This window comes from Gymnoscopelus braueri, assembly GCF_963280865.1.
Source record: "Gymnoscopelus braueri genome assembly, chromosome: 3".
Classification (NCBI taxonomy): Eukaryota; Metazoa; Chordata; class Actinopteri; order Myctophiformes; family Myctophidae; genus Gymnoscopelus; species Gymnoscopelus braueri.
The window spans coordinates 45,790,622-45,815,636 of NC_137612.1; the positions used below are offsets into that span (position 1 = coordinate 45,790,622).

The 25,015-nt window shown below is 43.6% G+C and overlaps 2 protein-coding genes across 2 annotated transcripts in view; one reads left to right on the forward strand and one right to left on the reverse strand.

The window, feature by feature from the left end:
- Window positions 1–25,015, forward strand: part of cenpp (centromere protein P) — a 101,937-nt gene that overhangs the window by 72,685 nt on the left and 4,237 nt on the right. The gene's annotated exons all lie outside the window — the stretch shown is intronic.
- On the reverse strand, window positions 997–23,833 carry ecm2 (extracellular matrix protein 2, female organ and adipocyte specific; the record flags this gene model as incomplete). Its single annotated transcript, XM_080425010.1, has 13 exons — window positions 997–3,374; window positions 3,741–3,954; window positions 5,258–5,370; window positions 6,654–6,793; window positions 7,338–7,495; window positions 8,616–8,751; window positions 9,379–9,494; window positions 10,167–10,995; window positions 11,727–12,706; window positions 20,009–20,143; window positions 21,067–21,150; window positions 22,724–22,799; window positions 23,807–23,833. 13 exons carry the CDS (start codon window positions 23,831–23,833, stop codon window positions 3,209–3,211), a joined length of 3,174 nt encoding a protein of 1,057 aa, XP_080281136.1. The 3' UTR covers window positions 997–3,208.

A 25,015-nucleotide genomic window follows, 5' to 3' on the forward strand; every position in this document is an offset into this window, starting at 1 on the left:
GACCTTTGACCATATTATCCACTACATCAGTGCCATTATTTACAGCCCCACTGCACACATTTTACTATCATTACAATGTGTATGTCTTCAACCTTTCATTCCCATTGAACAATATTTATTTGAACACGGAGGGCAAGGTGACAGACGAGCGAGACTCGAGGCAAACCGTTTCATGTTGATCATAACCTTTATTTGAGTCGATAGATGTTTTAACCGGTTACACTCCTGATGTGACGCTTTCTGTGCCCCCCAGGATAAATGAGGTGCTGTTACAGTATGTGGGAGGGTTTGTTTTTATGTACATCATGTTGTCTTTTTCAATTGGGCTTTGTGACATAAAAAGCTTTCAGCTTGCAGAAAGAAACCCAAAATACACAGGGAAGATATCCTTGCACAGTATAACCACACCAGGGGGTCTACTGTATATTAGAGTAATGTAAACTTCATAGACCCATAAAGAAACTGAAAAAGTACAAAAATCATGGCACCCAATATTTACAGATTGTCACCGTCCAGCAGTGTCAGTAGACAGAGAAACAGCTGTAGTTTTGTTGTGTTAACTGTTAGTTTTACATTTTGAATAAGTTATGAATCAGACTCCTGTTAAGAATAGTTACATTTTATTGTGTGTGATAGTACAGGAATGTTTGTACATTGAATAGACATTTCTGTCACGTAGTTTCCACTTCTTAGCCAGTCAACAGAAGGTTTCAATTAAAATTCAGTTTAATTCATAGAGATTTTTATAATAGACGGAACCTTTTTATCTGTCTGTGAGGGTTGATGGTTTCCAGTTAACATGATTCACCTGTTCACTGGTGAATCATGTACAGACATTCAACAGGAAGGACTTGACATTTGGAAACACTTCATATGCCTCTCCTTCCACTCTGTATTAACCAAATGAACCCCATTCTGGGACGAACATTTGGTAAAAATAGCAGATCTACAAGCTCACAATGCGTCGCAACGCGATGTGAGCTTGTACTGTAAATCAGCTATTTTCAGCAAAGAGATCTGTTGTAGAGGGAAATACTTGTGAACCATAGTTTAAGTTAACCATTACCGGTACTTTATAATGTGTGCTTAGTAAGTAAGTCGGTTTGAGTGAGTCTAACACACTGTGATATGCCTGGAGGTCTAGGCTCTGGGTTGTTCCCCTCTCCTCTCTGCCCTTTAAAGATGATCCATAAAAAAATGGGACTCGAGCCAGGTGTACAGCCCCTTGAGGGCCTGTACTGGAGGTCTGCTAGAGTGGGATCCTATGGGCAGACACAGTGTGTCATGGAATACATTAGTCATGGAATACACGGTGGAGTCGTTTACATTTTTAAACAGTTAATTAAAAATGAATTTTGAAATTTAAAAGGGCTGGTTGTGCTTATTGTTAAAGGGTTCAGAAATCTCCTTTGAGGCATTGAGTATTGGCAATCAACTGTTCGATCATCAACACACAATGTCATTATCAACCTGAACACCAGCCCTGTCCATGTGTGTTTCATGGATGTCTGCAGCCAACCACTACAACTGATTCATTGTTGGAAGATGTTCATTGTTCTGGAAACCAGTTGGTGTGATTTTTCGTTAGTCTCGCGTGGCCAGACTGTTGCCTCCCACAATTTTCAAATGCTTCCAGTCATACAGTCTGGAGCACGGAAGCTCTGTTGATGATCAAGCGATAAAGCGGATGTAAAGAGGTGTAGTTCCAGACTCTATCATAGCATTCTGAGATTGTGGGATAGTTGTCTGGCTATGCGAGACTAATGTTTCGTTGACATTCTCAGAGGAGAACATGAACCTGAAACATTATTCTTATAGCTACAGTGACATCACGTCCTAGTACGATGCGAATAGGGGGGCGGGAATGTCACATGAGTGTGTTTGAGGTGCAAACGAAGGTCCTTATCGCATGGATTTGGCTCTAAAGAATATTTGGACATCCTATCTCCATTTTTCATGTTTCAGGACCCTGCGTTCGGTGAACTACGATACTTAGCCATAGTTTGGCGCTGGGGCAGAAAAGGATATCTCTGTGTATGTTCCGTCTCACAAACTCAATGCTGATACCTGTGTTGTTTACGTCTTCAAGACAATGACGGACTCGGCCACACCCACAAATACCTGTATGTGTGTCTCAAAGAATGTTTCATGATTTTATTACGATTATGCAGAGCTGTTTTAAACGTTAGAAAGAACGTTTAAAGGAGGATACTTTAGAGGAGGATACTTCTAGAGTTTCACAGTCATGATATTACTTATTAGTAAACATTAAGAAGCTTTTAGGAGAAATTGGCCTCTTGAGGGTGGTAAACATTCATGCTTGATGTGCTCACAAGTTGGACACAGCACTGGAATCGTTGCATCTGGTGCTAATGGACTGAGAAGGTGAACCTGAGGAAAAGAGACAACAACGCTTCTTTTGTATTACATTTTATTTAGCCAACTCAGTCTGTGAGTCATATCCAGTCTACATGTTTCTCTAAGGTTAAAGTTCAGACTTCTTTGTTCAGACTCCGCTTTATTTCTCAAATCTGATCTTTAGGCTGTCCATGCTGTTATTTGCATGTGATTAGATTTGAGTTTTCAGACATTGTCATACTACACTATCTGCATTGATTGCTGTGATAACGACGTAATAACATAAGCGTGAGTAATACTTAACATATACTGTGTCATGGAAGGGTGTTGCTTGCCGAAAATAGCTGATCTACAAGCTCATAGTGTGTCGGTTGTGAGCTTGTAGATTGTCTATTTTCTACGAGCGACGCCATCATACAAAGAAGTATAAATCAGATTTGAATCGTATTCCAATCCACCTAGGAATGTGGTTCATATCTGATTCACAAAAATGGGTTTCCTTGTTTGTTTGTTTTTTTGCTGTAGACTGTAGACTTGATAAAACCGGACTGCCAGTCTGAACATAGCCTAAATAGGTTTCTGGTTTCTGGTGGTTGTCGTTAGTCAGTGGATTACTGACAACCCCACATAACCCAAAACAGGAACGCTTCATCCACGACAATCACAAGACTTTGGGATCTCAGTGCTGATGTGGGATTTTGTCAGCAACTACAGAACTATGGAGCTCAGAGTAAACACTGTGCTGGGTCGTTATTGCCGGAGAGAGTGCCAGTTAACACCCTCAAACTAGAGGCATGTGTTTTGTAAAACCACAGATGGTATAATTAGTTTTAATGTGAGTCTTTGTTCATTAGGGTTTCTGTGGTTTTAATTGGATGCTGGAGGCGGGGGTAATGCAGGAGAAGGCCACGGAGGGGACCCTTCCGGGGTCGATGTGGTTGTTGTCAAGTCTGATGGTGATCAAGCTGGAGTCGATCTGGTTGCCAAGGTCACAGAAGCCTTCATCAGGCACTTCTCTGGAACACACACCATCAGGGTCACATTAAAGGATGATTCCATCATTCTGATCAGGTATGATCAATTATTGAGACACACTCACACATTCTTCAGAATCCGAGTGCTCATATCAATTGATCAATAAAGACAGTCTGGGTAACTTCAATTCATAGAGAAATACACTGGAACACCACCTCTTTACAGCACCTCCAGCCTGCAGTGTCTCTTTCCTATAGCACCTTCTCCCAGTGAGATGTGAGATGTTGTACTTGATATTGTTGTTGATTTGAGCTATAGTGAGGTATTGTACCTAATGTTGTTGTTATGAGCTACAGTGAGGTATTGTACCTAATGTTGTTGTTATGAGCTACAGTGAGGTGTTGTACCTGATGTTGTTGTTGTTCAGTCGGAGGAAGTGCAGGCTGGTCATCTCGTTGAGGCCTGGGGGAACAGAGACCAGCTGGTTGTGGTCCAGACAGAGCTCCACCAAAGAGTGGTACGCCCCAAAGAATGACTCTGGTTCGACTCCCTCTGCATCAAGTCTGTTGTATGACAGGTAAAGGTACTCTAGACCAGGGTCCATATGAGCAAACACATAGCCTGAGAGAGAGAGAGCGAGAGAGAGCGAGATTCAGTTAGACTCATGGACTAAAGTAATGAGTAGTACATAAGAATGAAATTAATCGTGGGTATGTTTGATTTAGGTGTACCACTTAGCAATACACGTGTGTATAATACTATTGACTGTTTTCAGTGTCATTGCCTTGATTTTTACCCTGTATTGACACATCTGTGAAAAGAATCCACAAGGCAAGGCAAGTTTATATGTGTAGCACATTTCAACAACAAGGCAATTCATTGTGCTTTACATAAAACAAAGGGAACAAGGGAACACAGAAAAGGACATTAGAATACAACAAAAACAAAAGATGTAAAAATACAACAGAAAAATTCAAGAATAAAATTACAATGCAGAATAATAATAATTAAAAAAAACTAAATGAAAGGCAGCGGCAAACAGAAATGTTTTCAGCTGTGATTTAAAAGAACTGGGATTTGCAGCAGGCCTGCAGTTTTGGGGGAGTTTGTTCCAGATATGTGGTGCATAAAAACTAAATGCTGCTTCTCCAGGTTAAGTTTTGATTCTACAGTAGGCTCAGAAACAGACCTTTTCCCAGATGATGGTCGGATGGTTCATGATATCAAGAATATGAAGATCAGAAATGTATTTTGGCCCTAAACCGTTCAAAGCTTTATTGACCAACAGTAGTATTTTGAAATCAATTCTTTGACATACAGGGGAGCTAGTGTAAATATTTAAGAATTGGAGTGGTATGCTCCACTTTCTTAGTATTAGTAAGGACTTGAGCAGCAGCGTTTTGAATCGACTGCAGTCGTCTGATAGATTTCTTTTAGAGACACCTATAAAGGGTAGTTGAGCTGAGGGCCGTGGAACAATGTGGCCTAGACTTTATGCCAGTTGTCAAAGGTCTGGCTGGCTGGGCATCTGGGTGCTGTGGAGGCAAAACACTGTGATCACGGGTGGAAAGCAGATGAGAGATCCTTGTTGCCGTGCTAGCAAACCCTGCTGGTTGGTCGGGGGCGCCTGTTCAGCGGGGAGGGGATTAGGGGGAGATAGTGTGAACCTCTGCCCGCGTTACGCTCTCCCAGTGAAGCTGCTCACTGTCAGGTGAAATTGTAATAGAGCAGGCATGTGGTTGTCTAGTGGAGGTTGACAGTGACAGACAGAGTGCACACGGGGAACTGGCAATGACTACACTGGGAGAAAATGAGAGAGAGAGGGAAAAAACGACCTCTGACTTGCATGACTAAACTGAGTTGCAGAGTGTGCAGCAACTCATCACTCGTCAATCAAGCGTTAGGCCCCTCACACACCACCCACCTGGGATCCGTTCGATCTTGTTTCCCACCAGAACCAGATGGATCAGCGATTTGGGCAGGTAGGATGGAACCAGGTACAACTCATTATGAGACAAATCTATAGACTCCAGGCTCCTGGACAGACAGACAGACACACAGACAGAGGAGGGGGTCAGAGAGAGACATACTGTAAACTAACCCTTAAGAAATGAATCCCAAATTGCAAACAGAGCTAAAATAGTTTATCTACAATCTCAATGTATCACATCATAATGCATTGTGAGCTTGTAGATCTGCTATTCTCGCTATTTGTAAGAATAGCGCCCCCTGGGGACTGTGGCCCCCTCATTGAAAACCTTTGCAGTATGCCGTGATGTTCTTTTGACTCTGGTATGGAGGAAGCTTTTCTCAGTAAGGTTTTCCTAAACCCTCTCATAGCTTGGATAGAAATGTAGACTGATTAAATAATAACTATTATTATATGTAAAGCAATGCTTTTCGGTTGAGTGGGGCTATTATAATTGACTAAAAATTTATATTTTCTGCCAGAGGTCTCTTGTAACGTTTTTTCCCATTACACCGGTAACCTTCTCAACTCTAAGTTGTGGAGAGGTAACTTTAAGTGAAGGAAACATTGCAGCTGTCTGGGGCAACCCCTTCGCTGCTGACCACATGGCCCAGGAATGTTGTCTTTCACAGCAGAACGTGGCATTTCCCTAGGTGGAGGCAGAGGCCTGCCTGGCCAATGGCCTGGAACAGCTCCTGAAGACTGTCCAGGGCTCCCTCCAATTCCAATGAGGTGGTTGTCAAGGTAGACCACACAGCGGCTCCATCAACCGCTCAAAAATTCCAGGGGCATTTCAGAGGCCAAAGTGCACGACTCAAAACCGTCCTTATCCAACGATTGGTCTGAGACGCATCAATTTATGTTGAACCCGTCCTTCTAATGTCAACGCAAGGTGACCCAGCCGTTTCATTGTCCGACCAGCCATTGAGTTGAGCTGCTATTTCAGTCTGGATAGGGTAGACGTTGATAGGCCCATCTCTTTTGTACTGAAGTAACAAAACAGTAACTCTGCCTACTGACCAGCGAAAGAGGTAATCATCTTTGGCGGTATAATCTGGTACCGTATATTTCCTAAATCTCATCCAGCTCAGTAATCCCACTTCTGACACAAATGTAATGACTTCCTCTGGCCCATTGTACCCTCTGATTACTCCTACTGGTTGACCCACATAAATACTGTACATACTTGTTGATACATGATGTAACACAGAATCGTACAGAGATCTGCTGTGTGTGTGTGTGTGTGTGTGTGTGTGTGTGTGTGTGTGTGTGTGTGTGTGTGTGTGTGTGTGTGTGTGTGTGTGTGTGTGTGTGTGTGTGTGTGTGTGTGTGTGTGTGTGTGTGTGGTTACTTGTGGTTGATCCAGGCCATTGGAGCAATTCTGGATTCATCCAGTCTGTTGTATCGTAGTGAGATAACACTCAGTCTGTTGCTGTTGTTAAATGCTGTTTCTTGAATCTCCTCGATCATGTTATTCTCCAAATACACCTCCTGCAATTCATCATGTAGTATTTCATTGTTATATTATTATCATGACTACTAATACGATATTGTCAAAACGGTTAATTTACAATGTTCTTTAAAATAATAAGTGAATAAAGAGAAGGAATATTTAAATGGATTCTAAGTGTCAGCCACATGTTTGCTCACATAGGGGCATGGCATTATGGGTAATTTCTGTCAGATGTGACCACTGACTCCAACAAAACCAGTAGGCTATAATGAAACTTACTCCTAATCAGTTCACCACTGTATGTCTTTTTAATTGAAGGAGAAAAGAGAGAGTGTCTTGGTTAATCACATGCCTCTCCACAAACAACACACACACACACACACACACACACACACACACACACACACACACACACACACACACACACACACACACACACACACACACACACACACACACACAGATTATTCAGTTAAATGGGTCGTTGAAACGGATCTAGAACCAGTAGTGCTGTGTCTGCAACAGCATTAGATAGATACTGTAGATGGTGAAACAGACAGACAGACAGACAGACATTGGTACCAGTAGAGTACTGGGCAGGCCTCGTGGGATGGATCTGAAGTGGTTTCGTCCCATGCGGAGGTAAGAGAGCTGGGGCAGGTTGGAGAAGGCCATATGATCAATAGTTCCTTCACTCAGCAGGTTCCCTTCTATCTCTAGAATGACCAGACTCTTTAGGGCTGAAACACACACACACACACACACACACACACACACACACACACACACACACACACACACACACACACACACACAGGTGCGTCAAAAGAAAGTTTTTTTTTAAAGTTAATTTGTACCTTTTTTGCGTGTCATTTTAGCCCTAAACCCAACCCCTAAACCTAAACTCTTCTACAGAGTGAAAAACTCCTCCTACATGACAAGCTGACATCAGTTCGTCATTTCCGTCCAGAAACATACTTTTTGTTGCCGGACCCAGGGGGTCTGGCTTACATGAGGCTTTGTACCTGTTTTCTCCATAAATGGGCATGGTCACTTTGTCCTTAGGCCCCAGCCATAAAAGTCTGTCCCCCTTTCGTCCATACATGGGCATGTTTTGTACCTGTTTTCTCCATACATGGGCAAAAAACAGGTTTTGGTCACTTTGTCCTTAGGCCCCAGCCATAAAAGTCTGTCCCCCTTTCGTCCATACATGGGCATGTTTTGTACCTGTTTTCTCCATACATGGGCAAAAAACAGGTTTTGGTCACTTTGTCCTTAGGCCCCAGCCATAAAAGTCTGTCCCCCTTTCGTCCATACATGGGCATAGACACAGGCTGACACGACATGTGAAGTCTGGGTCTGGCAGAACCAGGTCTCCTGGTCTTGTTTATATATATATATATATATTTCAAAAATCTTTTTAATTTCCATTTCTGCTAAGCAGCAAGCTAAATATGCTTCGACTAATTTGATTTACAGTATGACGTATTTGCGTGAATGCAAATCAACGGTGAAATGGAAGTGCGTGTGTGTGTGGGGACATCTGCGCTTCTGATGTACAGCAGACTGTTTGGCGGAAGCATTAGACAATTGTGTGTGCAGACAGTCACACAAATTACACATTACATACACAAAGACGCACTCTCACACACACACACACACACTACTTTACACAAACACACAACACAACAGCAACAACATACATATGTCATATCAGCATTACATCATCCTCTGTGCGTTAACCTAATGGCGTGCTTGTGTGCGTGGCGTGCATGTGTGAGCGTGTGTGTGTGTGGTGCGTGCGTGTGCGTGTGTGTGTGTGTGTGTGTGTGTGTGTGTGTGTGTGTGTGTGTGTGTAACCTTTTAGACTCTTTTGGTCGATCTCTCTCAGTCTGTTGTCGTTTATCTTCAGTTCTTGCAGGGTGGACGGGAGGTTAAGGGGCATGACCTCTAGCTGGTTCCCATCCAGGTACAGACGAGTCAAGTATCTCAAACCCTGCAAGGGTTTGAGCAAATCATCATTAATAGACAGGTCCAATAACCATCCTGACCAGTGGTGGACAAAAATATATTATGAATTAACCACTTAAGCCCTATTTCAAATGTAGTGAAAATAGTGAGAACACGTGCATGACACGTGATCGTGTAGAACTGTTATTTTCGCTATTTTGTTAGAAAATGCACTTTGTAATTTGCATTTTTTTGTATACTTTGTCCACCACTGATCCTGACAGTGTTACCCAAATATAGAGACATGGTGGGACATTCTGCAACTATTTCTTTCTGCAATTTGCATGATGCATGATTTGATTTGTAGTGAAGCCATTTATGGGCAAAACTAGCTTTTACAGAACCACGCTGTAATGAGCATGAAGGCCTCAGCTTTTATCATTATTTGGGACATATTGATCATTGTGGTGCATTTATCCAATTTAGGCAAGGTTTCAGCCCGATCTGAGCATCCGTTATAAAATTTAAGGTAAATATTACATTTTCCCCCTCTACACCAAATCACCAATCTAGATCTTCTATTTTCGTTCACCCCAGAATATGAAGGAAGCTTGGTTTCACATGGTTAATGGGCTAAGCTTCATTCACATTCCATGTACTCAGCACCTTTTACCTTGAAGGCTTTAGCAGAGACGCTTGCGGAGGTCAGGCTGTTCTTGCTGAGGTTGATCCACTCCAGGTTTGGGATTCCATTGAAGGTCTCCTCTGGCAGGGAGCTGATGTTGTTCCCTGACACACAGACACAGCCCACGTCAGCTCTCTATGCTAATGCGAACGGTTAACTACGGTATGGTTTATTATAGTATTGCATTTTTCATTCATTTTTATTGCTTTTTGACTTTTTGTTTTCAATGTCAGTTGAGGTTAAGCTCATAAAACGGGTTTGCTAGTTTAGTTTTTATTTTCTGAAAATGCTTAGTTTTAGTTTTGTTTTTATTAGTAAAATTAGAAATTATATATACTACTATGTATATATAATTAAAAAAAAAAATCTGTTGGAAAGAAGAGAGACTCGTCTTTCCACCGAGACATCATTTGTTTACATCCGCGTTGAATTTCTATTTCTGTGGATCGTCAAAAAGACTCAAAATAAGGTAAAACCGTTGGCAGTGGCGGATTAATTAATTAATAATACCTGGCAATGAATGGGTTGTTAGTAGACCAATTATTTGTTTACCAACATTGAGACTGGACGCACAGGTGATTGTTTCATGCAATCAATTCCCAACATATTGTTTCGGGGTGTGCTGGTTTCAGTACATTCAACCTCCTCTTGTGTGTTGGCTAGTGAGACGCGTCCTAGCGAGACATGACAATGGGTTTCATTTGGTGCCGGCCTGCGCGCGCATACTGGTTCTTATCAGTGTGACGTCGTCTGTTAAGGGGTCTATTGTAACTCACCTTCCAGACTGATAGATTTGAGTTCAGGTACATCTAGAGTAGGGAAGTAGTTGAGTTTGGCGTTCTCACAGGTCATGGTGACATCAGAGATGCTACATCCACGAGGCAGCGCTCCTCCTCTCTTAGCACTCATCTCTCTCAACGCAGCCTTCCTGGGCTCTACCACCTTCTCCACAGCCTGCCTCTGCCCTCTGCTCTCCTCTCTCGCCTCCAACTGCTCCTCTCTCTCCTCTCTCTCCTTCTCTAACCGCTCCTGTTCCTCTTCTTCTATCTCCTCCGGGGTGCGCCGAGGGGGAGGAGGAGGAGGAGGAGGCCTGGGGACAGGACGAGGTCTGGGGGCAGGAGGAGGAGGTCTGGGGACAGGAGGATGCCTGGGTTCAGGCGGAGGTCTCTGGACTGGAGGAGGTCTGAGCACAGGAGGAGGAGGCCTGGGTTCAGGAGGGGGGAAGAACCCGTGTTTAGATTTTTCTTCTCTCGGTTCAGGAGGAGGAAAGAATATAGATTTTTCTTCTCTGGGGTCAGGAGGAGGAAAGAATATGTGTTGTTTAGATTTTTCTTCTCTGGGGTCAGGAGGAAGAATGAATATGTGTTGTTTAGACTTTCCTTCTCTGGGGTCAGGAGGAGGAAAGAATATGTGTTGTTTAGATTTTTCTTCTCTGGGGTCAGGAGGAAGAATGAATATGTGTTGTTTAGACTTTCCTTCTCTGGGGTCAGGAGGAGGAAAGAATGTGTGTTTAGACTTTTCTTCTATTGGATCAGGAGGAGGAAAGAACCCAGGCTTTGGTTTTTCTATAGGGATGATCTGAAACACGTCTCCTCTCAGCCACACCTAAGATGAGATAAGATCAGTTCAGATAAGATTAGAACATGTGATGAGAGGTCAGAACATGATGAACAATGTTCATCATGTTCGATATTTACTTTTTTGCCAATATCCGATATTCCGACATTGTCCAACTCCTAATTTACGATACTGATATCAACCGATACCGATTTATGCCAAAAGTCAACTAATTGTCAGGTAACAATATCACATATCGAATAAAATAAAATAGCTATAATATCAATATAATATCTAATCAAATACAGTGATGTTGTTAGGTTTTCAATAAAGTGAGTTCCGGGACTCACTGGTGGTCATTTGAATGAGTCCCACTAATCTTAGATTAGATGTTGGCCTATTTGACAGTGCAGAAGCATAATTGCCTTGATGCCTACTAACGAGTGTCAACGAGCGTCAGCTGGACACAGACACACACACCTGCCCTCTGCAGTGCTCTAAACTTCAAGGGCATTTCTCTCCAAATGCCCTTGAATATGATTAAGGACTACTGTGATTATGGTAAGCTCACATTTCATATCACACAGTAAGAACTCCTGTAACTTATTACATTTTTTATTATTTTTTATTCAAAAACCGATACCGATATTTTCCAATATTACACTTTTATGCTAATATCGGCCGATAATATCGGACATCCCTAGTCAGAACATGATGAGAGGTCAGAACATGATGAGAGGTCAGAGGTCGGAACATGGGACGGAACAGGTCATACGTACCTCCTCTTTATCTTCCTCCTCCTCCTCCAGGGCCCTCAGTCTCTCCTCCAGCCTCCTCCTCTCCGTCTCCCTGTTCTCTCTCTCCTCTGCCTCCCTCAGCAGCTCCTCTCTCCTCATCCTCTCCATCTCCTGCCTCCTCGCTTCCTCCCTCCTCCTGACCTCCTCCTGTTCCTGTCGCCTGTTCCACTCGGCCTGTAGCTTCTGCTCCTCTTCTCTCCTCATCAGCTCCTGCAGCTGGAGGGCCTCCTCTTCTCTCCTCCTCTCCCCCAGCAGCATTGCCTCCTCTTCTCTCCTCCTCGCCTCTAGCAAGAGGACCTCCTCTTCTCTCCTCCTCTCCCCCAGCAGCAGGGCCTCCTCTTCTCTCCTCCTCTCCCCCAGCAACAGGGCCTCCTCTTCTCTCCTCCTCTCCCCCAGCAGCAGGGCCTCCTCTTCTCTCCTCCTTTCCCCCAGCAACAGGGCCTCCTCTTCTCTCCTCCTCTCCCCCAGCAACAGGGCCTCCTCTTCTCTCCTCCTCTCCCCCAGCAGCAGGGCCTCCTCTTCTCTCCTCCTCTCCCCCAGCAGCAGGACCTCCTCTTCCTTCCTCCTCTCCTCCAGCATGCTGAGCACCTCCTGCTCGTCCTTGGCCTCTAGCATGCGGAGCGCCGCCTCTTCTTCCCTCGCCTGCAGGCGGAGCACCTCCTCCTCTGCTCTCCTCCTCTCCTCCCCCAGCTTCCTCTGTCTCTTCTCTCTCTCTTTCCTCATCCTCCGCTTCTTCCTCCTCTCGTCCGCCCGCCTCCTCTGGCGCTTCTCCTCCGTGTTCTTCTCCTCCCGCCACAGGATGCTCTGGACCGCCTCCCGGGTCAGCGGGGTCACGGGGTCGCCGGGGGCACTGGGAACTGGGGAGTCACCAGAGAGGTCAGGGCCAAGACCAAGGTCAGAGGGCACTGAGAGGTCAGTGAGAGAAAGAGAGAGACAGGAGAGAGAGAGACAGGCCGGGAGAGCTAGAGACAGGAAAAGACAGGAACAGAGGAAGAGAGACGGACAGAAAGATGGACAGACAGACAGACAGGGGTGTGTTGGTGTTACTGAAGGACAGATAGACGGATAGACAGGGCTGTGTTAATGTTACTGACAGACAGACAGACAGATGGACAGACAGATATACCAGGCTGTGTTAATGTTACTGGCAGACAGACAGACAGGCAGACAGACAGACAGACAGGCAGACAGACAGATAGACCGGGCTGTGTTAATGCTACTGGCAGACAGACAGAAGGACAGACAGACAGATAGACCGGGCTGTGTTAATGCTACTGGCAGACAGACAGAAGGACAGACAGACAGATAGACCGGGCTGTGTTAATGCTACTGGCTGACAGACGGACAGACAGACAGACAGATGGACAGACAGACAGATAGACCGGGCTGTGTTAATGCTACTGGCAGACAGACAGACAGGCAGACAGATGGACAGACAGACAGATAGACCGGGCTGTGTTAATGCTACTGGCAGACAGACAGACAGGCAGACAGATGGACAGACAGATAGGCCGGGCTGTGTTAATGCTACTGACAGACAGACAGACAGGCAGACAGATGGACAGACAGATAGGCCGGGCTGTGTTAATGCTACTGACAGACAGATGGACAAACAGACAGACAGATGGACAGACAGATAGACCGGGCTGTGTTAATGCTAAGACATACGGACAGACAGACAAGGCTGTGTGTTATGGTCAGTTTATGCTTCGAGAGATGTCACACTACGTGTCTCACTGTCACAACGTGAGTTGTGATACTGTCTGAGAGTCACCGACAGACCACATGCTACCACATGGCATGTGGCTTTGTAGCCACTGAGCTGTTAGGTTTACCAATTAGGTTTATGAACGAGACCAGACCAGGAAAAAGAATAACAAGCTTCAGAAACGTTATCTACCCCCCCCCCCCTTTTTTTTTTTAAACATACACTACACACATTGACACGTGACACTTTGAATATCAAAACTGTACAGACAGATAGACCGGGCTGTGTTACACACAATGTAATTATACATACACTACACAAGACTGCACACAGAAAAATATGCAGACAATATATAGAAATTAGAAAGTAAATAGATACGTATACACAAATAATGCGTAGTGTGCACATACACTCATGGGGCATATTTAGAAGTAGGAATCATGCACACCCACAAGCATCTTAAAGTGTGCCTTGATCTTCATGTTAACTAGACATCCACATTTACTTCATGCTCTTTCCTGAATGGATGAAATTGGTATCCCGTCCTGAAAACGTATTTTCTGTTTTCTAAAGAGCTGGGAGAGACGGGGTTGTCCCCTGTTACTGAACAAACACTCTATAGCAGTGGTTCTCAACCTGTGTGGTACGGTCGGGTACGGTACGCGAGGCCCCCTCTGGTGGTACGCAGAGGAATCTCCCAAAAAAGGCGAAAAAAGTGGAGTGAAATATTATGCCAAAGCAATCTGATTGGTTGAAATAGACTCTCCAAATGATCATGACAGCACACTGAGCCGTTAATGGAAGATTTTACAACGCCTTAATCACATTATAAATATCATCAGCTGTGCTGATCAGACGGAGGCTCGGCAGAGCAGAGCACTGTTGCAGGCTAAAGCTAGCAGTTTGCGGGAAGTTAACAGACGTAGTAGCTAAATCTGACATTAAAAATACATTTCTATCAAATATCTTAGTTACAATGAGATTGAGCTGACATTAAAATGTGTGGAATTGATTCAGTTTGGGAAAAGTTGTCTGGCACACTGACACAGCCATCTGGGTCTGGACTGGACTGGCTGAGTAACAGGACTAGTTGTCTCTGTAAGACCCAGAGTATTTTCAGGATAACAGAGATAGCACTCGCAAAAAGCCACCAGTTAATATGACGTGAAAATTGATTCAACTGGAGTGGGCGGAGGAAGAGCGTATACAGACAGTGTGTTATGTAATAAATGCATGAAACCCTCGCATCTCAAACGGCATTTTACAACCAAACACACAGTGCTGCCTGAAAGACAAACAACTTGATTTCTTAACGAGACAAACTTAATCAGGCCAAGTTCACGATTAAAACCTCTGTTACACCTGTGGCTAATAAAGCACATTGTGACAGCGGCATTTCTCTGCCTTGCAGAAGCCGGTAAAGTTCAACTGTGTGTGTGTGTGTGTGTGGTGTGTGGTGTGTGGTGTGGTGTGTGTGTGTGTGTGTGTGTGTGTGTGTGTGTGTGTGTGTGTGTGTGTGCGTTTGAAGTGCTCTAGTCTAGTACAGTAGCCTACAGTTATTGTTCTCACTTGCTGTGTTTGAATAAAGTACAGTTGTTAATGTTATCTTGGTCTGTCTGTCTGTCTGTCTGTGGCATTGTGTGACAACTGCAGTAGTTAAAGTGCCACACAACTGAAACAGACATATTATTAGGAATACATTTGTGTATCATTTGTGTGTGAACTGTGCATAGGTTGGGGTAGGTCTACACTACTGTATTTTAACATCAGTCACCATGGTGGTACTTGTAGAGCCAAATATTTTCTGAGGTAGTACTTGGTGTAAAAAGGTTGAGAACCACTGCTCTATAGCAATGATTATACTTGGAATAGAGCTATTTACCAGCATATATATCACTTACACCCCCTTTAATTTGTGTGCTACATGATTTTTGTCAAATATTCCGATGCTTCGGTGAGCATGTGTAGCTGGAACTAGAATGATAAGGCGTTTGGGTTTGTAATTACCCATAGTTCCTCAGTGCATGTGAGACAGTCAGACAGAGAGGCCTGTCATCAGGTGGAGTGTGTGTGCTCTGTACTTTAGCACACAAACAGACACAACCCCTCCCTGTCCAGTAAACTACACACACTACAGTACACACACACCCTGTGTACTGAGAGGAACCCACCAGGTGCTTAAAAAGGCTCAGGCTGCTTCTGATTAATATTGTGTGTATTGTTACGTGAGCTTCTAACAGACACTTCAGTGTGTCAGCGTGACACTTTAAGGCTCAGCCCGTGTCATTACATTACTGTACAATAGAGACCAGACGTTGACTCATACCGTTGACACGAGTATCACAACGTCGATGTTCAAAAAACGTTGCTTTTCAGGAAATGGAAAAGTTTCAGGGATGTCATTTGAGCGGAAAATGTTAGAACATTTAAAAAAATACGCGTAGGAATCGGTGCAACACTTGAGCTTTGTGTTGAGCTATTTTTGCTATTGACAAATGACAAAATGACACTGTCAAACGACAAAATGAAATATGGAGATACAAGGTTTCTGCCCGACAACGAAGACATATAACCCTTACCATAGGAAACAAGCCCCCAAGGCTTTTTTTGTGCTATCCTTTAAGAATAGCTTCTTAAATTGTACTCCATACTGTTGTATTCAATCAATCAATCAATCAATCAAAACCATGCCTAACCAATCATAATCCATTATACTGCTGTAGTATGTTTGAACGTGCCATGAATCTGCTTGGCTATGTTAATACACACAGCAAAGTAAGACATGAATGCTTACTGTAGTTATCATAGAATGTACACAGTCTGTCAGATGTACACAGTCTGTCAGATAACTAGGTCCTCCTAACATCATGGGTTCAAAGCTCATGGTACGAGTGCCATGGGCGCCTCGAGAAGAAATTAGATTTTTTTCCTTTTTTTTTTTGAGGACCGTCACTCATCAATATAACTTTGTTGATGGTTTTGAATGTCAATAAACACTTAGTATGCTTAGTGAGAAGTGCTTCTGGACATGATAGCCAAAGCGCTCCTCCGCTCAAAAAAATGCCATCTGAGGACACGGCGGGCCCCTTAGAACCGTGCTGTATTATAGAACCAGCCTGTGTGAATATTCTTTGATGCTGCCGACATGTCATTCTATTTGTCAGTGCTGCCCGCGTAGCTCAGTCTGTAGAGCGCTCACCTTTGAACCATAATATTCTGGGTTTGATCCCAGGAGCCAATCATCGTATGAGTAGCACGGCTTGGGTAGCTAAGTCGTGTTGTAAGTACTGGGAGCTGATGGTAGGTGTGGAGCTCCACCTCAGCAATCACAAGGGGTCTGGTGTATTGTAAAGTGTGACGCCCTCGTTGCTTAACTCATACCTACAATAAGCCACTCTGACCTTACTTATTCTAAATGCGTTCAGGGGTCACCTTGACAACCACCCAGCTGATGTAGTAAGGATAAGGAAGAATCAAATGTTAACTCGTGTAGATCTGATTACAGAAAGAATATCAAAAATGTCTAAACTACAAGAAACAAACGTGATTTCAATGCAGCTTGGGAGGTTTGGCACACAACATAACGCATAGCCAACAACATCATGTCTCATATGTCAGCAACACAGAAGCTTCCTACTACTATGTTCACAGCCACCTATGTTGCTAGAACTTGATGATGCTTGTTGCTATGGATACCAAAACAAACAGAGACCCCAACGGATCGATTATTTCCTCTAATATTTTCAGCCAGAAATACCTTTTTTGCGATGAAGTGTAGATTAGGCAATACAGTCATTTGAGTGATCATCTCTGGGCTCTGTGTTGAGTTCAACAGGAAAATAACTAATAGTGAACATAGGCTATGTTCACACTGGCAGCCCAAATCAGATTGTTTGGGCCTATCCAGATTGAAATGGCAAAAAAACACCTAGAAACACTTTTGCCAATCAGATTTGAACCACATTCCCAGGTGGTTTGATTTCCGAAGATATTTCTCAGTCTGGATACTTGGACACTGAAGCCTGATTTATACTTCATTGCATGCCGGTATCGCTCTCTGAAAATGCATGGCAGATATACAAGCTCACAACACGACCATCGTACCGTACGACAGAGGAGTTAAGCATTACTCACTCACGCCTATATTTCCACATCATTACCAGAGCAACCAATGCACAAATGCAAAAATCAGATCTGATCTGCAAATAACAGTGTGGACGGGACAGTCAGTCCCAAGGATAAGATTTTAGAAACAAATGGGATTTGGCTGCAGTCTGAACAAAGCTTTGCTTCTTCCACTGCTGGTGGAGTTCCAGCCGCAATCTACAGCTGATAAGAGGCGGTTCCGTCCTGTGGTTCTGTGCACAATCCTCCTCATTAGATGACAATGAGCTCCGCTCTGATGTGGAACATGTGGTTGTGCTTTCAAATCCCACTGAGCTCACGCTCCCCTATGTCATCAGACCAGTACTGTCACTCTCTCACTCATGTGGCCTGCCCACTTCCTCTTGCACTTTACCTGCATAGTACTTAGTGGGACAGCTTAGGGACAGACAGTAGGAAAGCTGAGAGGGAGACCGTGTAGGAGAGACAGACAGTAGAAAAGCTGAGAGGGAGACAGTGTAGGAGAGACAGACAGTAGGAAAGCTGAGAGGGACACCGTGTAGGAGAGACAGACAGTAGAAAACCTGAGAGGGAGACCGTGTAGGAGAGACAGACAGTAGGAAAGCTGAGAGGGAGACTTTGTAGCAGAGGCAGGCAGTAGGAAAGCTGAGAGGGAGACAGAAAAGCGTACCTCCAGAAAGCTGGAGGTAAGGTTCTGCTGGGATCTGATCCCAGACCAGCGGAGGTTCATGTGGGGTCTGTCCTCACATGACCCCATTGCTCCCTGAGGCAGAGTTGTGACTCGAAACACGTTGCAGATCAGTCTGCACGTTGTTGTTAAGCTTTGCTTGTGTTCATGTGCCTAGATTGCACTGTAAAGGGATGTGTATTTGAACTCAACCCATGCACAGATTGTATTTACTGATGAAAAAATCAATTTCATAATAGCCAAACGCCAACTTCAATTTACTGTCCAATTAAAAGACCGACTTTAATGACTTTTCCACTGTAATACCACAACATTGCTGGATGAATAATTGACACAAATTGCAGGCATATGCAGGGTACAGTCATTCCCAAGTTTCGCTCATTAACAGTTAAGTCATGTGACTGTTTCCACATTAGATTGATATAATGGGTACAGTACTTAACACTTCAGAGGTCGCTATAAGCACTTGGCATTTGGGGATGATAAAATATGTATTTGGGATGAACGGAAACGATATCCATCTGCAGGCTCGCTAACATGAAAATGTTTGTGATGTCCCATGATGTCCCATGTTTACTTACTAAGCTATTTCTGCTAATAACATAGATCAGGACATTCAAGCACAGCATTGGTTGATCGGTTTGAACGTTGTGGGCGCTGAACATGTGGGCACTATGGACATGATATCGAAAGCGCCCCTCCACTCAAAAAATGCTCTCTGTGGACATGGCGCCTACCTCTCTCTCTCTTGCTTACTCCCTACATGCACAAAGGACTTATGCTACTCATATAACTGGCATCGTAGTTGGATACTGTATGCACACAATCTCACTTTCTCTCTCTCTCTCTCTCTCTCTCTCTCTCTCTCTCTCTCTCTCTCTCTCTCCCTCCCGTGCTATCTCCACCAATACGCATACAGTAGCTTTTTTCAGCAAATCTCTTACCTTAACATTGGTTTTATGAAGAATGTTGTTCATATAGAACAGTTTGTTCATAGAACAGTGGGTTCAGAGAACTAAAGTTTCTTACATAAGAGTCTTGGCTTTACCAGTAAGACGCTTTTCATTGCCACTGCAGCTGTGTGAGAACAGGTAATCTCACAAGGTAGGGAACTGTGAGATTGGTGGTACGAAATATACTGGCACGAAATATACTGGCATTGGAAATTGACACCCAATCCCACAGGACACCACAAATACCAGTAGATTACTGCTTAACATGCGAGTGTTATAAACTCACCCACTCACCCATTATAGGACCAAGTTTAACTCACTTTCCTATTAAAAGACCAACTTGAATTCAATGTCCCATTTAAAGACCAACTTAACGGCCCGTGTCCACAGACAGCGCTTTATGAGCCGAGGAGCGCTTTGGATATCATATCCAAATGCTCGCACAGAGCATTTATTGCATTTACCCCTATCAATCGACCGTTGCTGTGCTCAAATGGTCAAACTTGGACTTCTCATGGTTGTGATAATGATTCATTATAATGAAGTCAGCTCGTAAATGACCGTGTTGTCACACACACCCAAGGAGGATCAAACGTTGACAGTAATAAGCGAAAGTCGAACTATTTGCCCTAAAAAAAACTGGATTTTGAGAGCGCTTAAACACAAAGCTCAGCTCTGGGAAGAGGAGCTCTACAGTACATCTTCTTTACCACAGAATTGCATGGCAGAAGGGCGCGTATCTGTGGACACATCCCCTTAAACTAACTGTCCAAAAATGTGTAGTATATACCTGGTATGACGTTGTAGCTGGAGATGTTTCCATTCTCCTGGTATCCAACCTCTCCCAGTCTTCCTGGGCTGGTTGGATCAGGAACCAGTCTGATCTTCAGTGGTTTGGGCCGAGTGTCCCTGGATCTGCCATTACCTAACACACACACACACACACACACACACACACACACACACACACACACACACACACACACACACACACACACACACACACACACACACACACACACACACACACACACACACACACACACACACACACACACACACACACACATCTATGTATTGTAATCTATGATGCCAGCAGCCATGCATGGTAGGGTATTGTAATGATTCTTGTCTGTTTTTTTTCCATATGAAAGTAGAGGATCTGAGCTACACATCAGAATCACTGGTATAAATCCAACTGTCTTAGAAGTACAGCTCATACATATTTGTCAGTAAATTAAAGGCTTCAAAAGGACAAGGGCGATTTATCAGTTAAAAATGCGTCTCTTTGGAATCATAATTCATGCTTTAAATTGATAGTTTTACTTAATACTTTAACCAACAAACATTTAATTTGAATCCGACAATTATGAAAGAATATCAATTATCTGTCTGTCTCTCCTACACTGTCTCTCTCAACTTCCCTACTGTCTGTCTCTCCTACACTGTCTCTCTTTCAGCTGTCCTGCTGTCTGTCTCTCCTACACTGTCTCTCTTTCAGCTGTCCTGCTGTCTGTCTCTCCTACACTGTCTCTCTCAGCTTCTCGACTGTCTGTCTCTCCTACACTGTCTCTCTCTCAGCTGTCCTGCTGTCTGTCTCTCCTACACTGTCTCCCTCTCAGCTTCTCGACTGTCTGTCTCTCCTACACTGTCTCTCTCTCAGCTGTCCTGCTGTCTGTCTCTCCTACACTGTCTCCCTCTCAGCTTCTCGACTGTCTGTCTCTCCTACACTGTCTCTCTCTCAGCTGTCCTGCTGTCTGTCTCTCCTACACTGTCTCCCTCTCAGCTGTCCTATTGTCTCTGTAAAGACACCATGCTGTATAAAAAGGTGTAAATGTGGGGTCTCACCTTGCCCTCCTCTCCTCCTGCTGTGGGCATCAGGTATCATCAGAACCAGACACACAGCAGCTAGGACCACACTCCACCTCATACCTGCACAACAACACAACACACCTGTAAAGTTCACACTGCAGCCCAGCACCGTCCATCACAGTTATCCAGAGATCAGAGTGGGACCCATATTTAGACCATGCAGTATATGGCGCATATCGGTCCGTTTTGTTTTGTACTCAGTTCTACAGAGGTATTAGTGGGTTTTATGAAGTACATTTGGTGTACTGTAAAAACCAAAGGTCATGACTAGGGTTAAGATTAAATATCGACACAATTTCACACCTACTATTGAGCAACAGTGTTGCTCAAATGGGGGTACATGTACCCCTAGGGGTACGCAGAGGTACTACGTGAGAGAAAGTGGAAAATGGAAGGACTGAATAGAAAGCAATACTTAAATTTGCTGTTATGCTGGTTTATTTTTTTATAACATATTGACATAAAACTGGACTTAGTGAAATGTTCAGGAAGCACTAATTGCAACTCCATTTCTTATTTATAATGTTATATTTGTCAAAAGGTGGCGTATCAGTCATTCATAGCATCATATGCTAGCTGTGGTTTTCTTTTGCGTTTTTTTAAGCGAAATGTAGTCACATAGTTGGTACTATGGACTCAGAAATCATGGAAGTTTGAGAACCACTGCAATAATTTTTTTACTAAAATACCAACAATATTTTTGATGACAAAAGAGATGTTTATGTTTTTATCAACTGTTTAGTTTTTCTCCTCTGTCCCCCTAGCTGGCCACCTCTAAAAAGGGGCCATAGCTGAATGGGTAGAGAGCCCGCCTGAGAAGTAGAAGCTCAAGAGGTTAGATTCGAGGTGTCCCCTGAGAAAGACACTTAACCCCTAACTGCCCTGAAGCGCCTGGCCAAGCCGGATGCAGCGTGGAGAATTCATACCAACGACAATTACAATGTATTAATGCATAATTGACCTCAATGACCATTAACATTGTGTTGTGATTTGATGACTTGTGGGCAGAGCCACACACACACACAGGCCACCTCATTACAATAGTTTAGCAATTGCTTTGTGGGTCAACAAAGAACCTCCTAGATTAACAAATATATTTAGCAAACAAGATATTAGTTATATTATCCTCCAATTAAAGTTAATATATCCTGTTAAAGTTCTACAATGATCTCCAGTTAAAGATCTACAGTCGAGCTCTCCTCAACCTAAGGGACAATCATGTCATGCAGACACAATGACATTCAGGGATGCTAAACTACATAAAACTACATACATTTCATTTTTATTACTGCTTAGAACACACCATAATCCACCTAAACAAGTACACAACTGCTTTAGTGTGTAATAATTGAAAGCTAAATAGTCATATTGTCAGTCAATCTGTAATCTAAAAAGATGAAGCCATTAATGGGAAGGGAATATGGTCTATGTTTATGTGCAATATATGTCTGCAGATTTGAATAATGACAATTATTCAATCTGATCCAATCCCCCATCCAATAAAATTAGAGCCCTATTCAATTTGTAAACACTCCAATTTAATCTGTTTACACTCCTGTTGAATCTTACATTGAACGCAGAATGAGTATTAGAATTTTATACAAAATAAACAGTTTCTGGACCAGCCAGTTACCACAGCGCTCCTGGTGTCCTACACGTGTACATGCAGTCAGAAATAGTCGGATGTGTCCAATAGCGTTCCAGGTGAGCTGAGGTCATGTAACACAAATATCCCAGGTTCAAATCTCGCTGTAACCGTGCTTGTTAAGTGTCCTTGAGCACACTGCAAAGTAATCAGCCTGGATCACACACACACACACACACACACACACACACACACACACACACTCAGAGGACAGTTTACCTGCACAGGTGAGCTCCTAAAGACGGAAAGGATGGTCGGCCTGCTACTGCCCTCATATATATAGACACATGGACCGTGGTGTGTGTGTGTGTGTGTGTGTGTGTGTGTGTGTGTGTGTGTGTGTGTGTGTGTGTGTGTGTGTGTGTGTGTGTGTGTGTGTGTGTGTGTGTGTGTGTGTGTGTGTGTGTGTGTGTGTGTGTGTGTCACACCTAATGGCAGTGTAGTGGTCTGTCATTACATAGCTGCTGCACTTCAGGACATCAGAGTAAATAATAATACAGTGGTGCATTGTGGGAGGAGGATCAACGGTTAAACGCCACAGGACCACTTCTCACTGTGTGTGAGTGTGTAACAGTATAAAATACTAATTTATGAAAAGCAAAGCCAGGCTATGTGTCCAGAGTAGAGTGCACCAGTGTGCACAGTACACACACATGCACAGGTTTGTAGGAGCATGTTTTCTAAGAGTGTAGGTGAGGGGTGAGTTGACAGGAAATACCACAGAAGAGGAGAGGGAGAGAGAGAGTACAGAGCGAGTGACTGAAAGAAAGACAGAGAGAGAGAGAGAGGGGAAAAAGGAGAGCAAGCAGAATGAGAGGGCGGGACTAAAAATGCTCCAGTGAAAAGAAAGAAAATAAAACCACAGAGGAGGAAAGTATTCTGGATGAACGGGCTCAGATGGAGAGACTCAACACACACACACACACACACACATACATGTACACACGCACAGTCGCAAACACGCACACACACGCACACGCACACACACACACTGACCTGGGGAGGAGTGGAGTGGATTTTGTGATTCACCTGACATCATCAGACCAAGTGATACAACATACGGGATGTTACCTTCCCCTTCCTCCCCTCTCCTCTCATCTTCTCTTCTTCTGCTCCTCTTCCTCTCCTCTTTCTCACCTCTCCTCTTCCCTCATTCATTGATTCATTGTTAAAAGGTCAAAACGGAGCGTTGTATGTTTGATCATGAGTAGAAGATCTACTACATGTCCTGTACTTGTCCTGTGCTGGTCCTGTGTTTGTCTCGTGTTGGTCTGTCCCTGTCTTGTACTTGTCTGTGTTTTTTCTGTTCGTGTGGATGTCCGTATTGTTGAATGTTTTGCTTGTTATGTGTTGTGTTTGTTTAATGCATGTATGCATGTCTCCATCTAATGCATGTATGCATGTTTATTGTTTGACTTGTCTCATTTATTTTGCTTTTTGTGAGTTTGTTTGTCTGACCGGGTTTTGTATTTTATTTATTTATTTTAAAAAAAGATTTAAAAATTAAAAAATGAGTAGAGGATCAAGCATCTGGAGAGTTGCATGTTGGGTAGACCATGCAACTCTCTTCAGACAACATTTCTTCAGACAAGCTTCATAACACTGTTATAACCATCGACACACAGACAGACATATAAACTGACAGACTGGCGTGCACACACACACACACACACACACACACACACACACACACACACACACACACACACACACACACACACACACACACACACACACACACACACACACACACACACACAGAATAGTTACTTTACCAGCAGTTATTTGTCACGCTGCAGAAACTCCTCCTGTGATCTCTGAAGATACCAATAGTACTGTGTGTGTGCGTGCGCGTAGCAGGATGATGGAAAGAGGATTTGATAGTGGTTAAGAGAGAGAATGAAAGAGAATAGAGGAAGAAAGAGAATACATGAGGCAGAGAAAGAGTTGAAGTTCTGGAAACAATGTCTCTAAGATTGTCTTTTAGAGAAGAAGAAAGAGAGAAGCGTAAAGAGACAAGACCCCACTAACTGAGAGATGAGAGAGAGGGGGGGGTTACATGCTCATAATGACTAGAAGATGTTGGTGTACTCTGTTGAAGAACAGAGAGAGAACAAAGGAAGGAGAGAGAGAGAGAGATGAGGTTGTATTTATTACTTGGTGTGTTCAAGTCTTCTATTTAAACCACTTAAAAGTTTTTGTTTGTTTTTTTCAAGCTTGCTTTGAACATAAGGCGTTCCCTGCCCCAGTTTAGATTGGGAGCGATTATCCTCTAGTGTG